The following is a 14,079-nucleotide window of genomic DNA, read 5'->3' on the forward strand; positions in this document are numbered from 1 at the left end:
ATTGTAATAATTACTGTTTCCCCGTTTTTTTGTGAATTTGTAAGTTATTATTTTATGTAAACATTCCAAAAACTGCTTCAACTGGGTATTATTATAAGACAACTCTTACTTTTTTGAAGACTAGTTACCTATTATTTTCTGTAAAATTTGTAAGTAATTTGTAAGGGAGATAGGTATTGAGGCACTTCTAAGTTCCTTGACAAATTATATAAGTATATGACGGAATGAGCTCGTAACGTCTGGTGTCTATTTGTTTCTCTGTCAAAATAAAAAGCATTAACAGACTTCAGTTTTCTTTAAAATAAGAGCATTATACAACGGGCCATGGCTATAAAAATGTAAAGTATGGGAATGTATGCACAGCTCCGAATGTTGAACTATTTACTGTAGCCATTTGCCACAAATGTTCATAAACATAGGTATTACTTTTATCTTATAGACCAGATAGGATGCTAGCTAAACATTGAATTTAGAATATCATATTACATATTATGTATCATTCATTCTCTCACCTATTAGGTTTGTAGTCAACTTGTTAAATGTTAATGAGATGATGTAGCTATGTAGGTACAACTTGGGAAATTCGCTGAATTTGAATTTTAATAAAAATACCTACATACTTGACCCTTATTTGTAAAATTTAAATTATTAGTTGACTAGCTGTTACCCGCGGTTTCATTCGGGGGGAAATCTTGGACGAAAAAAAAGAAAATTATCTGGATATGGATTATTGTAAAATTACATGGATAAACAGCCCCGAGATAGAACACAGTGTAGAGAATAATTTGATTACTCGGTTTGTTTGTTTCGGAACCTATTCAATTATTATTATTCAATACATAAAATCAAATAATTAATTAATATTTCCTCCCTTTCCATTATTTTTAACGAAAATGCATTCTCAAATCGTAACAAGGTATACTGACCCTACCTACTGGTGGTACCACTTTTCGGGCGGCTCGTAAGACATGGTGGAGAACATAGTATAGGTGCGCCCTGCCTGGGGTTCAAAGAACCGCCGTGTCCTTGGTGGCTGCGAACTCTCGCCCCGGCCCTGGTTCAAGGCACGGTTCAGGGAATGAGATTTCGTCGCCTACTTCTGCGAAGCAGCCTTGCTAGAGAATGAGGTGGCAGAGCGATTGAGAATTCGCACCAATTTGTCAGTTGGAAAGGATTGGAAAGCATCTTAAAATTTCAAAATGTTGTGACTATAATTTTACTAATGCTGATTTTGCTATCCAATTACCTTTTTTCAATTCTCCTGATTACCTTTTGGTCTTATTTATTAATATTTATCAGCAACATTGTGCACCAGTTGTCAAAAATAGATACGTCAAAAGCATAAAAATAGATGTCAAATGGCAAGTCATGTCACACGACCCGAAAGAATTCGTTCAAGTAATGATTTAGCTCATTGATTTTAAAAGTGTAAAGATTTTCCGACTAATGCCATTTGTTTGCTGAGAGCATGACGGACCCTTCTTCATATGGGTATCGGGAGAGCGCGACGCAGCTGCCACAGGCGGAGCAGCAGAGGCCGGGCGGTGTGCTCCCGGTAAGGTTATTTACTTACGAGATGGTGTTGCCGATCCCTTGTTGTGCGTAACTATCAGCTTGTCGGTTCAGTCGGAGTACAAGTTCGCTCCAGATGAGCTGCGCGTGCTGGGCGAGTGTAACCGAGAGAGCTTCTTCCAGCGGTCTCTGCCGCTCGGTACCACGCTGGGCCTTGGTGCCTATTTTGCTATTCAAAAAGGTCAGTACCTGCCTACTCTGGATGTTTTCACTGTAAACATGTGTGCTTAACATAATCTCATGAAAGTCACTAGGATCTGAATGATAGTTTTGTTTTCTTCCTATTTTTTTCTACTTCATGATGTGAATGAGTACTAAGTTTATATCTAAGTTAGATTAGTTACACACGTTTATGTCTAAGTTAGCTGTAGAAGCAGTGATTTTGTTCAGTAGCTTCTTTTTAAAACTGCAGTCAGAATATTGTTGGTAGATTCTTAATAAAAAAACTACTAATTGTTATGTAAGCCTAAATAATGTCAACACATTTTATCAATTTACATAATAAACATTATTTGGTGATAAGTTCGTTCTTTTCCACAAGCAATCTGTGTCACTGATTTCTTTGAATAGTTGTTTGGGTCAGGATGTAGCACAGAGTATGCACAGGGGTAGTTTCAAAATACAAACTTGGTAACTTGACCCTCTACTGCATTCAAGCTATTGTGACCAACTCATCTATGCTAACTATACTAACTATAGGTTCACTATTTTCAAAAAAGTGTGTCTGTTATGCTTTTGAGTCAATTAGCTAAACCAATTTCAAATAATTTGGTGAGCATAAGACCCTGGAGATGATCAAAGGCAAATGGATGCAGCTGAAATTGCAAGATGTCATTTTAATAAACACAAAAAAATAAAGTTCAAAAACTTTGAAAACTTTTTGGATAAAAGAATGTTAAATCTAATTAAATACCTACTTTATATTAAACTAGCTTTTGCCCGCGGCTTCGCTCCCGTCAACTGACTTCTCTACTTTACCCTATTTTTTTCCTGACAATAACAAACACAACAAAAAAAGAATCAGCCAAATTGGTCCAGGCGTTGTTGAGTTATGCGCTTACCAACACATTTTGCGATTCATTTTTATATTATAGATAATAAAAAAATATTATGCCTGTAGTTTTTTAGGCATTTTATTTGTATTCATTTAAAAGTAAATTAATTGGAGATGATGTTCATTGTACTTGTTGGTTTCTTACCAACAAGGTGGATGATGCAATTTGCTTAGTTTTATGATTTTACATACAAGAGCCAGTATGATTCAATGGCACTAAAATTGCATAAAATTAATGTCATCATTGTGTTAGTGCTACATTGTTATTATTCTTGTGACATTCTTGTCTTCTTGTTATCCTTAATAATGAATGCTTAATTGACTGAGCCTAAGATTATACACCATTGTAAGTGCAAATATGACTACAATCAAGTCCATGGCAAGTAAAATCTTCCATAAACAGAAATGAATTATTCTACTGAAACACTCAATTGTCCGCAGTAACCTCAAGACTCTAAAATTCTATAGTGGTCTATAAGAAAAATACTATCTTGATTTTTTTTCAATGTTTTGTTTCGTCAATTGTCATATTTAAATATCAATATGAAGAAGCTATTCATATGTTCACTCATACTCCACAGGTCACTTAAAACCAAATCCACGGTTCGGGGTGATCCCCAAAGTGACTCTAGCTGTGATGGTGGGCTACTTCATCGGTAAGCTGTCGTACCAGCAAGCATGTGCCGAGAAACTCATGGCGTTACCCGGCAGCTACATCGGACAGCTGTTACGGGAGCGAAGGGATGGAAAAGTAGGAGGAGGCGGGTAAGTGTCACTGCTGTCTCGTTTTCGCTAATTCTAGAATATCATATTTGAATTGAAAAAAGACATTGACTCTTCTCTCGACCCCAACATGATTGGGAAAAAGGCTCGGAGGATGATGAATGCCCCACATCTATCCTATTTACGCCAAATTTTATGATTTGATAACCAGCCTAATTTGAACAATTTCAGGCAGACTATGGTTACCAGGCCAGGATCGACGATGTTGGGCGCGAACCCGGGCGACATCTATTCGGATGCTGGTCCTGGCAACTCCCTGGATCTTGACACTGACCGTCCTCTCTTCAACGACGATTCCTACCGTCCAGGACAGCCAAGTAAATAGCAATAGTACACAGAATCCTTAGGTCAAGTTAGGGTTTTCATTAAAACTGAAGTTTTCATTATGCATTTAGATATGCTTAAATAGACTTTTATCCTTGTACACAAAATACAATCAATTAATGTATTTATTATTGCTATTAAAAATTATGAAATATGTTAATAATATTCGCAGCCCCAATACCATCTCCGGACATGGCACCCAAAAGTGCTAATCCGGCTTTGACGTATGAAGAGCTGCGTCGTAAGAATAGAGAAGATTACAAAGGCGCCAAGCAGGACCCCTACAGGTAATATGCCGTTGCGAATTCATTCACGTATTTGTTTATAATCAACTGTGTTTTGTGTTGTATGTACTCAACGCCCTCCTTGCTACGCGCTGCTAATACCTCTTTGATTTTACTGTGAAACGTTGTAAAGCGCCCTTTGTAATAATTCTGTACACGATAGCTTTAAGCAGTTATTCTGCATGCAGGTAATTCATGCCGGAGTAACTACTCGCTTGTGTGGGAACACAAGCAGTAGGTTGTGACACAGAGAGAATGCATGCGCTGCGCTAATACAATGTAAAGTGTCTGTTTTTTTGCCTTAATGTACTTGAGTATTTGCTCAATCCATATCTGTAGATACAAATTGACGAGATAGCATTGCTCGTACCTTATACCATTTAATGGGTGGCGAAGTTGTTTTGCAAATTGAACATCTAAACTGTTCTCTTACATTGTGGGTCATGTAAAAGTCACATAAATATTATCAGTAACACGAAATGTTGTTTTTGTAAGGCTGTTGGTATGAATAATATTTAAGCCCTATCCCTTGACCAAATGGTAAAAGGCACAGGCGCAAACTCACGTCAAAAATGTAGGTCACACTATACAGTTCTTGCCACGCTTTGGGGTGGCTCACAACTAACTTTTGGTCATAATGTACGCGGATTTGGCCCCTCAAGCACTGGCGTCTCCCGTTGTTAATATTCTTAATTTTATACTAACCCCCAAAAAGTTTGGCATGAACTATGCGTACGTCCATTTAGTTGTTTTTATTGCAAGCTTGCTGTGCTGATTATTTACTAAATTCCCGTGATTCCTGTACCTATCGTAGCGTATCGTACCTTGTTTTGAATCTTCGTTTCGCTCACAAACATTTAAAATATTAGATTAAACTTCACTTATGTGTCTATATAACAATTTTACATCACAATACCCTCTGTTAACGATAAGAAAATGTGTTAGATATTTGTGAGCTTAGTAGCAAAATCATGTAGTGAAAAATGACCAAGTAAAATCACATGACCTCCGTTTTGTAACAATGGACAATATTATGAAATGTTTGAGTTTTGTAGAATATAAGAAACATATCGCTTTAGCTGTAAATGCTTGCAAGCGAGGGCGCGAAGCGAGGAGTAGTGACGAGTTGTGACGATTGTTTTAGGACTGACCTGGGTCCGGCGCCGAACGTAACGCGCATGCGCCCGTCGGAACCCGCCCCGCCCGCACCCGCACCGACGAACAAGTACGGTGACGTCATGGAATAGTACGTCGCTCGTTGTAGTCCTGTCTTCGCGTAGTCCACCCATACGTTTCATAAGTACATCGTGATAGTGCGCGCTTACTAGCAAAGCCTTCAAGGTTGGTACTCTTGGTATACCGTCGTAGAGTAACGAAATATATAGGCTGAAATACTGGCCAGTAGTACGCATTTGTCAGAAAACTTACCTCATCGTTATTATGTATGTATGAAACTGTTTTCAATAAAAGGAAAAATATAGATGAATTTTTATATGATGGTTTTATTTTGAAACCCAGCCAGATAGGTAGTCGCTTCTTGTAAAGCACTGGTACTCAGCTGAATCCGGTTAGACTGGAAGCCGACCCCAACATAATTGGGAAGAAGGCTCGGAAGATGATGATTTTGAAACCCAAAACTGGAGTAAGAAAATGTTTTTGTTTGATACCTGTGTTTGCATCAGATATGTCAAAAGCAGAGTTTTTTTTCACTCTCTTTGTTTGATCCTTTCGGCCTGTGGTTACCACAGACTGCCGTAGTTCGAACATTACACTTGATCTTAGCTCTCATTTTGAGACCATTTACTGATTTTGAAGACGAAAAAAAAAACTTAGCAATCTAGATTTGAATTAGAATTAAGTAGAAATAAAACACAGCTCATTATGAAAAAAACAATATTTCCAAATGTTTATTTTAATAATATTTTAATAAACTGAACATAAGTAAATAACAATACAACATGACTAACATTAATATGGTTCATTGCATTAGAGTGCTCTAAGACGAATTATCACTATAAACAAAACAGGCGTTGACATACTATACTGATAGCAGAATTGATACAATAATGTAGGTATATTATATACTAAGAATATGTTGATGAATAGGAATATATTATATCAATGGATACCAATTATATTTTATACAGAACATCTGAAAATCGTGGCCGGTACCTATTTATTAGAACAATAATTTGAAGATGTAGATATTAAAATCTCGATAATCATATAAAACTGTTGTACTTGAAATAAATCAGCCAACATCTTATAAAAATAACAGAATATTCAAGCAAATATAACAAAAAATATAACTATAATTTTGGTGATATTTCATTATTAATACCAATAAATCCGATAAAAATAAAGTACACAGGCCACGCCGATGACTAATGACCGATGTCTTCCTAGCGTGTTTACGTTAACACTATAATATGTACATTTGTTTAGAAACACACATACAAAAATCTAACTTAGTATACTTTATAATAAACGGCAACTCCTGAGTGCCTGATTTATTTACCCACTCTTCATTTTCAATATTGGGACTGACGTTTACAGATAAAAGATTTTAAAATATCTGAGCATCATTAGGAAGACAATTTTCGAAATTTGACCCCGTTTTGGAAAGTTGGGGTGGCTAAGTTCGACTGAACCAATTTCATAAATGCTTATTGATAAAATAAAAATAACTTCATATAGAATTTTCAAAATTGATTCCTTGATGAGATGATAGGTCTCAATGAAAATAATTTGCCTACTGTAATTTTTCTAAAATATGGTATTATATAAAAGTGTAGCAACTACACCATTCACTTACGTATTCAACCTATTGGTAAAAAATAGGTGAACAAATACATTTTTTTTTTTTCACAATTGCTAAAAGTGGTGTAAAAGTAGGGCTTAGATTATCAGCATTTGTAGGCCCCATGAAATATGCTCTTCAGTTCCTCAATCGACAACATAGGTGACTGAGCTAACTTGTATTAACGATGACATAATGACGTACTAAAACATAAAACCTATAAAAATATAATTGCTATGAATGTTTATATACTTAAAAATAAATGACTGATTTAAAAGTAAAGGTTTGGTAGTTACAATTCTATAATTTCTATTCAACGTTAAAAGATGTGGGTGGTGATCGCTGTGGGTAAAAACATGAACATGATTGAACTTAAATAATTCACTGCAAAATGATTATTCCAATAAATCAAATAACAAAAAAACATACATAAACTTTCACAATACTTAAACTTTATTCTCGACTCGAACCGAGCGATTTGGTTCCTTTAAATGATGAGTAAATAATCAGATTGCCCATCGTTATACGTTGAACATGCGGGTAAATCAGCCAATTTGGAGAAATTATTGCGCTGTGAACTATCTCATAAGGACAATTTATTTGTGGGAACCGGTTTATTCCTCCTTAACATTAAATGTACACAAAAATGTAGCGAATATATCTTTTAAAATGAAACATGTTGGTTAAATAATAAGTTATCTATTTGATAGATGATAACGATGATAAGCGCGCTGAGGCCAACTCACACGATCGCTCCTGTACTTGGTACAAAAGCCCTAAGCGGCCCCCAGACCTCCGAAACTATTATTTATATAGAAATTAGTCTAGATAGAAAATAACTTTCTTAGGGTTGCTTGAATCTTAGTTTTTGACGTTTGATACTCAATCAAATTGAGTTAATTTGTATTCTGAGTAGACAGTTTATGAAGAGTGGTCGCATGTCAATAACTGATTTAAACTTATATCAGCCTAAAATTGATGAAATAGCTCGTTTTCACCTACCAATAATGGCAGATGAGAAAAACATGATACAGGCTTTCTCATCACCCATTTGCAAGCGCGTCAAGGCGCTTATTAGAACTCCTCAAACATATTTTACTATGATCGTGCGTTATTGTCGTCTAAGGTAGGGGCCAGGGTAGGCCGGAGAAGTTGACGGGGCCTCCGAGGCCTGCGTCGGCTTCTAGGAGGCTCATGATGACTGCCATGGCGGCCTCGCCGTTGCCGTCGAGTCCGAGGGGAGGCAAGGGCGGCGAGGCGGGGGGCGGGGTGCCCGCGGGGAGGGTGGTGCTGGCGGGCGGCGGGGAGCCCTCGGCGGCGGCGCTCAGCGGCACGTTGTTCCTCACCTGGCTGTAGCCCGACATGTCCACGCCCAGTATGTTGTCCACAAGCGACGCCTGCTCGTATACCACGTTTGCTTTTAGTGGCCACTGTTTGACGGGCACATGAATTGTGTTCTATATTTACATTTATTTATGGTTTTTCCCAGACTCAATATTACAGGGGCTTGCAATTATGAGTTGGTATAATAAAAATTGTATTCAAGATTTTCATCTTCCCTCGCACAAAGCTTAGGATATATTGAAAAAGATGGGCCAGTCAGTCAAGAAGGATGGGTACATATACCATCAGACAGAAATCATCAGCTTACTGCCCTCCACTGCTGAACGTAGGCCTCCACTAATGATAGCCAACCATTCCTTTCTCGGCAACATACAATGGAATGTGCAAACTAAGTAAAACAAGACATACGTTTTGATTGAAGACGGCATCCTGCAGTAGGTCTGCGGGCAGTTCTGGCGAGAACTCTGAGGAGGACCGACGCAGTGCTTCCTCGGCGATGGCGCTGCCGATCTTGTGGGACTCCACCTGCGACTCGATGAGACGCTGCATCTCCACGTCGGCCTCTGAAAGCGCATTAGCTACAGGACGGCCGACCGCCTCGCCTGCCGAAACACACGCCAGTTATACGCACTATACGCGCACTACGTGTGTCGGTTAACTTAACTATTATTACTATTGAGAGCGAATTATGATTTGCAAGATTTATGGATCACTGAACTTAACCAGTGATTTAGATCATTACTCAAAGCTTATGTACTTGTCATTTCCACGAGCTTGATTTCACCAGACCGTGTCGCTCATTTTAACACCAAATTATAACAAGGTAATAAGAGTGATTCTGTATGTAGCTGTAATTAGCTCAAGTTGGTCTTCCTATGTAAATTGTGGTGTTATTTAAGGAATTTATAACCATGACATTTGTTCGACCACTTTCCTGTACATGAGAGGTATTTCACAATCTTCCCTTCAAAGATCTGGAATATTCAAGGGACTACAACCTATTTCAAACTAGTTGTTTCAGTAATATGTTACTAAATTCTGTAGACAGTACTCACTCTGCTTGAACATGTCATAGGACGCATGCGCGGCGTCAGCGAGCGCAGCAGCATGCGACTCCGACACAATGGTGTTGTTCGCAACCAAGCACTCAACGTCCTTCGTCCACGGATTCCTAAATGTTACATAATTACTATCTGGTAGAACAACGATTTCTCTCAATCATATAGGTACATAAATCGGGTGTCCCAAAACGCAACGCTAACTTATAAGAGGCTGAGATATAACAGTACCAAGAGAAATGTGAAAAAAAAACAGGCCGATAAAGCATGATAATATATTTTTATTTTTTGAAGTCTTTGACAGCCCTGATTTAATTATTAAGTGAGAATAAAAAAGATATGCTGTACGAGAATGGTAAACGGTTTTCATAAGTCAACCATTTCAGTGTGAAAATCTATCTATTTTTCCCACAGCTGGTATAGCTAACCCTCTTGCCCTTTTTCAGATTATAGTTGAGTTTTGGAACACACGGTACACGGCTCAGAGCAGATAGGCCACTTACACTGCGTTGGTAGCGCGCAACAGCCAGCGGAATCCGAAAAAAGCTACATTGTAAAAATAGCATATAATGTGTAGGTATATAATATACTCAATAAATGTTTGTCGCTGGCTATCGGTGGCCCATTTGCGATGAGCTTATCACTCGAACCGGTAACACAAACACCTTCTTCACATCTATGAACACAGAAGTATAGGCTTGTTGTATCGAAATTGTTACCTCATTTCTGTTACCAGTTTCGATGCAGTTGATTCAAACCGCACCGGTCGCTACCAGCCGTGCGGGAATAAACTCAAATTTTTGATACATGACTGAGAGGAATTACGGGAATTACCCTCGCGCAGTCTGAAAATCTTGGCAATTTAAAACTGTTGTCAGATGTCATGCCAACTTTTTGTTTAAATTATCTCAAGCACAATTTTGTTGACATGAAATAGGACAGCTATTTTTCAAAAATCATCATTTCAAAATTACCAAAAGGTACTTTCAGTTACCTATACAGCATACCATCGCAAGGGGCTGTCGTTAAAGACAACAACAATATTTATTCAATGCGAATTTATAGAATTCACTAGCTGTGCTGCGTTGAGGTTTCACCCGCGCGCAGCTCGCGAATGACCACGTCACAATGCTGGTACTTTTCTCTTGGACTGCGCCTGCTTATTATAACACAAGAAAATATCGCTTCTTAACGCAAATATGACCGGTATATAGCAATGCATTGAAACCATACTTACTTGAAGGGCTTGAAGTGTGTCTGTAGACGCGCGAGACTGCCGTCTTTTTTGCGGAAGGAGTAAGGGGGTGTATGTAGTGGGTCGCGGCGTAAAAGCGCGGTTTTATGCGTCCGCGCGACCGCGCCGAGCTCCGGCCCACTCACGTATTCGTATAAGCTCGTGCCTAGAAGCTCTTGTGGCAGGAATCCTAGCGCCAGTGTCACCCTGTAAGAAATAACAAGTGCATTATTATGAGTATTCATGACCTGAGTGAAATAAAAAATTATGATAAGGTACCAAATTTTGTAAAGATGGCTTGATTTAACTGGATAATTTCGTGCAGGTAGTTTGTTAATTCAAGATTTTTAAAACTGTAACTTCACATTAAAACTGATTTTTATATTTGATGTCAATGGGTTCCATATTTTCCACTTCAAAGATGGACTTGATATTTTAATCCTGAAGCATACTGTCTAGCCTTACGAGTGAAGAAGCATTTCATACCATGTACACAACAACACGAGACTTGTTAAAATCAGACGTTACCAACCTTTGGTCGACGAACAAGAACTTGCCATCAGGGGCATGTCGCGACACATATTGCAGCTGACGAGTAGGCGCCACTGAACAAGAGAAGGCGGGCGCGGGCGCCAAGTCGGGGAGAGCGCGACCCACCGCGACGAGGCACGACATATTGCATTGCTCCCCATCGTCGGTAACCTCTGACGTGCCACCGGCGCCTTCCGACATCTCTGCTGGCGCCCAAGATTTTAGGTAACCTGTAATGTTAGATTCGATTAGTAAGATTGAGAACGTTATGTTGTGGGTGAATTTAGGGACCACTAGTTATCTTGCATCTAAAAAAGACTAGTTCCTGCATCCATTCCTGCATGTAGGAAGCCTTTAAACAAATATCTTTCTAACAAACACTACGGATATTTGCCATTACTCAATGGCCAGTTTCACCGGTTATTGATAGTCTCCGAAAGCCTATTAGGAACTTATCTGACAGATAAATTATAACCTTTGGTTTCACAGGTCTCGTATAGCAATATCTGGCAGAAATTATAAGCAGCCTTTACAATGCAGATAGCATTACTTACAGATAATTAACTGATACTTTATCGGTAGCCAGTGAAACCGGGCCAAAGTAGATAAGAATAATATATGTTCAGTTACTTACCACTGCACTGGCTGTCAGTGAACATCCTTGGCAGTCGTTACGGGTAGTCAGAAGCCAGTAACACTGACACTGGTCTAACCCAGTACTAACGGTCAGATAGGGCAGTCACTCCTTGTAAAACACTGGTACTCAGCTGCATCCGGTTAGGCTGAAAGCCGACCTCAACATAGTTGGGAAAAGGCTCGATGACTTACCAGTACACTGGACAACGCAGTACTTCTTTTCGTTGGACTTCTTGCGCAGTTTAGCGATTGGTTCGGTCTCCTCCTTGATAGGGACGGGCTCGGGTGGCGGCGCTTCGGCCGTGACTCTACACTTGATGCGGCAGAAGAATGAGCGTCGAGCTCCCGGGCATAGCCGCGATGCGCCCGCTTGCACGTCCGCTTTCACCGGTAACATAGCTAGAGAAGAATTATTAAATCGCTTTATTATAATAATTATAACTATAATATTTAGTGTTTAATAAATTCTTCTTTTACAGATCGAGAGAGAGGGATCAGAGAGAGAGGGTTCTTTTACAGATAAGCCTGTTTCGCGAACAACGGAACAATTTTTAAACTAAAATTGATGCAGGATATCCATTCTGATTATTAAGGTGCGACCTTTACGTTTGGTTTCAATATCTTCTTAACGTTGTCTCACATATTGTATAGGAGGTATACGAAATCCGCCTAACCCCACATATCGTTTCGTGCGGGAATCGAACCAGCAATACGCAGCTCAAAAGGCAATTACGCAAAGTTCCCAATAATCAGAAAGTAAGAATAGCCAAGAAGTGACTCATAGGCAAGCTATTATACAATCCATCTGCAAATGGTCTGATACCTTATACACACACAACATAAATAAATGTTTATGATTCTGTTTATCCCACCATCTGAGAGGACACAATATAGCGTTATTTACGCGTCGGCATAAAATAGACCTAGTTATCGAAGTGGTAAAGTTACCTACTACACGCGTCATAAGATTTGAATTTCAATTTTAAATACTTTATAAATAAGGCTGGGGGTTAAAACACCTGACTGCACATAAAGGTACCACACAACATAAGGAAGATGAAAGAAAGTAACATTTACTGGCACAACACAGGACGTACACAAAGAGGAAAAAAAGTAAATGAAAAAAAAAAGAAATATGTGTGCCAAATAGGTCAGTATTATGCCAAATAACAAATGCCTGACACTGGTTTCTAACTGGACATAAGAGGAGTTGCAGGTGTTACTCATAACATACTCTTAGCATCGATGAGTCTCTCCCGTGGGCTGAGGTCGGACGACGAGAGCTGTTCCTTGACCTTCGCAACGTCCTTGGGATGCAAGATGTCGAACAGGCTTTGGCCAAGCAACTCTGTCTGTGGACAATATTACACTCGTGTTTTTACATGTAAGTTTGCTTTTGAAAATATCGCGCTTTGGAAAATATCACCAAAATACGATTTAAAAATTATATCTTATAATCTATCATTGTGGCCTTACCTATAGAGAAAAAATCCTAGTCGGGAAAACATTATTCAATTCTTGAGGAGCAAAATTTTGTTTACATGATTCTAAAATTCTAAAACACAAATAATAATGTTCCATTCGCTTGAATACGCATCACTATAAATAACGCGGCGAGCCAGTGACATAGTGCAACCGGTAGCAAAGCAGTCGATAGATAGGAAAAACAATATGATGATCGCTTGACGTCACTCGCCGAGATAATGTAGACGCGCAGCAAACGCGTGATCACATGCATCGCATGAGGAAACATACACTGTACACAGAGCCAAGCATTATACTAGAATTCAAAATATATGTCAACATTGTACAGCCGATCTTAGAATAACGATAGGATAGGTCAGACTATCAATTGAACATTCTTACACCTATATAGTAACAGAGAATCGATAAGCTAGAACATCGAAATATGTAAATATTATGTAGATTTTAGAACACAGCCAAAAATGCGCATGCAGCACGCAGAGCTAAAATTTGCCGCGAGGGTACTGACCTGATCGTAGTGGAGCATCTGTTTAACGGAGGCGGAGACATAGAGAAGGCGGCCGCGATCGCATCCCACCACTAGGAGGAAAGAATCATGGGCCGCGTGTAAGATGAGTTGATTGAGTTCGCGTTCTGAGAGGAACGAGGGTCGAGGCCGCGCCGTCAGAGGGCAGGCTGACAGTGCCCCGCGCACGGACCGCAGGTGCTGCACTGCCATACGCAACACCGTCAGTTTGTCTAACTTCCTCGCCATAGCGCCGCACATGGGGATCATCGCGCTCAGCTCCGAGATGTAAGTGTTCATCTTGTCACGTCGCCGCTTCTCGATCTCGCTGTGGTTCTGTCTGTAACGTGGTCAACGGAAGTTCGTGAAAAACCTAAGAAGCTAATTCAAATATTTTTACTGGATACTGGCCGTGGGGAGAATAATTGCACCTTTTTTTTTATGGTTGTGATTCTAAATTCGAGACCAG

The 14,079-nt window shown here is 39.3% G+C and overlaps 2 protein-coding genes across 7 annotated transcripts in view; one reads left to right on the plus strand and one right to left on the minus strand.

The window, feature by feature from the left end:
* The first annotated feature begins 1,337 nt into the window (after positions 1-1,337).
* LOC124644790 (OCIA domain-containing protein 1-like) lies at positions 1,338-5,509 on the plus strand. Its single transcript, XM_047184345.1, has 6 exons — positions 1,338-1,555; positions 1,627-1,753; positions 3,208-3,391; positions 3,581-3,726; positions 3,906-4,020; positions 5,162-5,509. Exons 1-6 carry the CDS (start codon positions 1,469-1,471, stop codon positions 5,262-5,264), a joined length of 762 nt encoding a protein of 253 aa, XP_047040301.1. The 5' UTR covers positions 1,338-1,468; the 3' UTR covers positions 5,265-5,509.
* A 387-nt stretch (positions 5,510-5,896) lies between these two features.
* LOC124644784 (protein cycle) overlaps positions 5,897-14,079 on the minus strand; it is a 49,200-nt gene continuing 41,017 nt past the window's right edge. For 5 of the 6 annotated variants that reach the window (XM_047184325.1, XM_047184327.1, XM_047184326.1 and 2 more), the window contains 8 exons: positions 13,614-13,950; positions 12,855-12,972; positions 11,813-12,019; positions 10,986-11,214; positions 10,457-10,660; positions 9,217-9,332; positions 8,570-8,724; positions 5,897-8,247 (listed from right to left, as the gene is read on the minus strand). In XM_047184325.1, the coding sequence (XP_047040281.1) occupies positions 7,939-8,247; positions 8,570-8,724; positions 9,217-9,332; positions 10,457-10,660; positions 10,986-11,214; positions 11,813-12,019; positions 12,855-12,972; positions 13,614-13,950 (1,675 nt within the window). In that variant the 3' untranslated portion in view covers positions 5,897-7,938. The remainder of the gene's footprint in view (positions 8,248-8,569; positions 8,725-9,216; positions 9,333-10,456; positions 10,661-10,985; positions 11,215-11,812; positions 12,020-12,854; positions 12,973-13,613; positions 13,951-14,079) is intronic. The other variant, XM_047184323.1, reaches the window with a different exon arrangement.

The sequence above is a fragment of the Helicoverpa zea genome, chromosome 31 (assembly GCF_022581195.2).
Source record: "Helicoverpa zea isolate HzStark_Cry1AcR chromosome 31, ilHelZeax1.1, whole genome shotgun sequence".
NCBI lineage: Eukaryota > Metazoa > Arthropoda > Insecta > Lepidoptera > Noctuidae > Helicoverpa > Helicoverpa zea.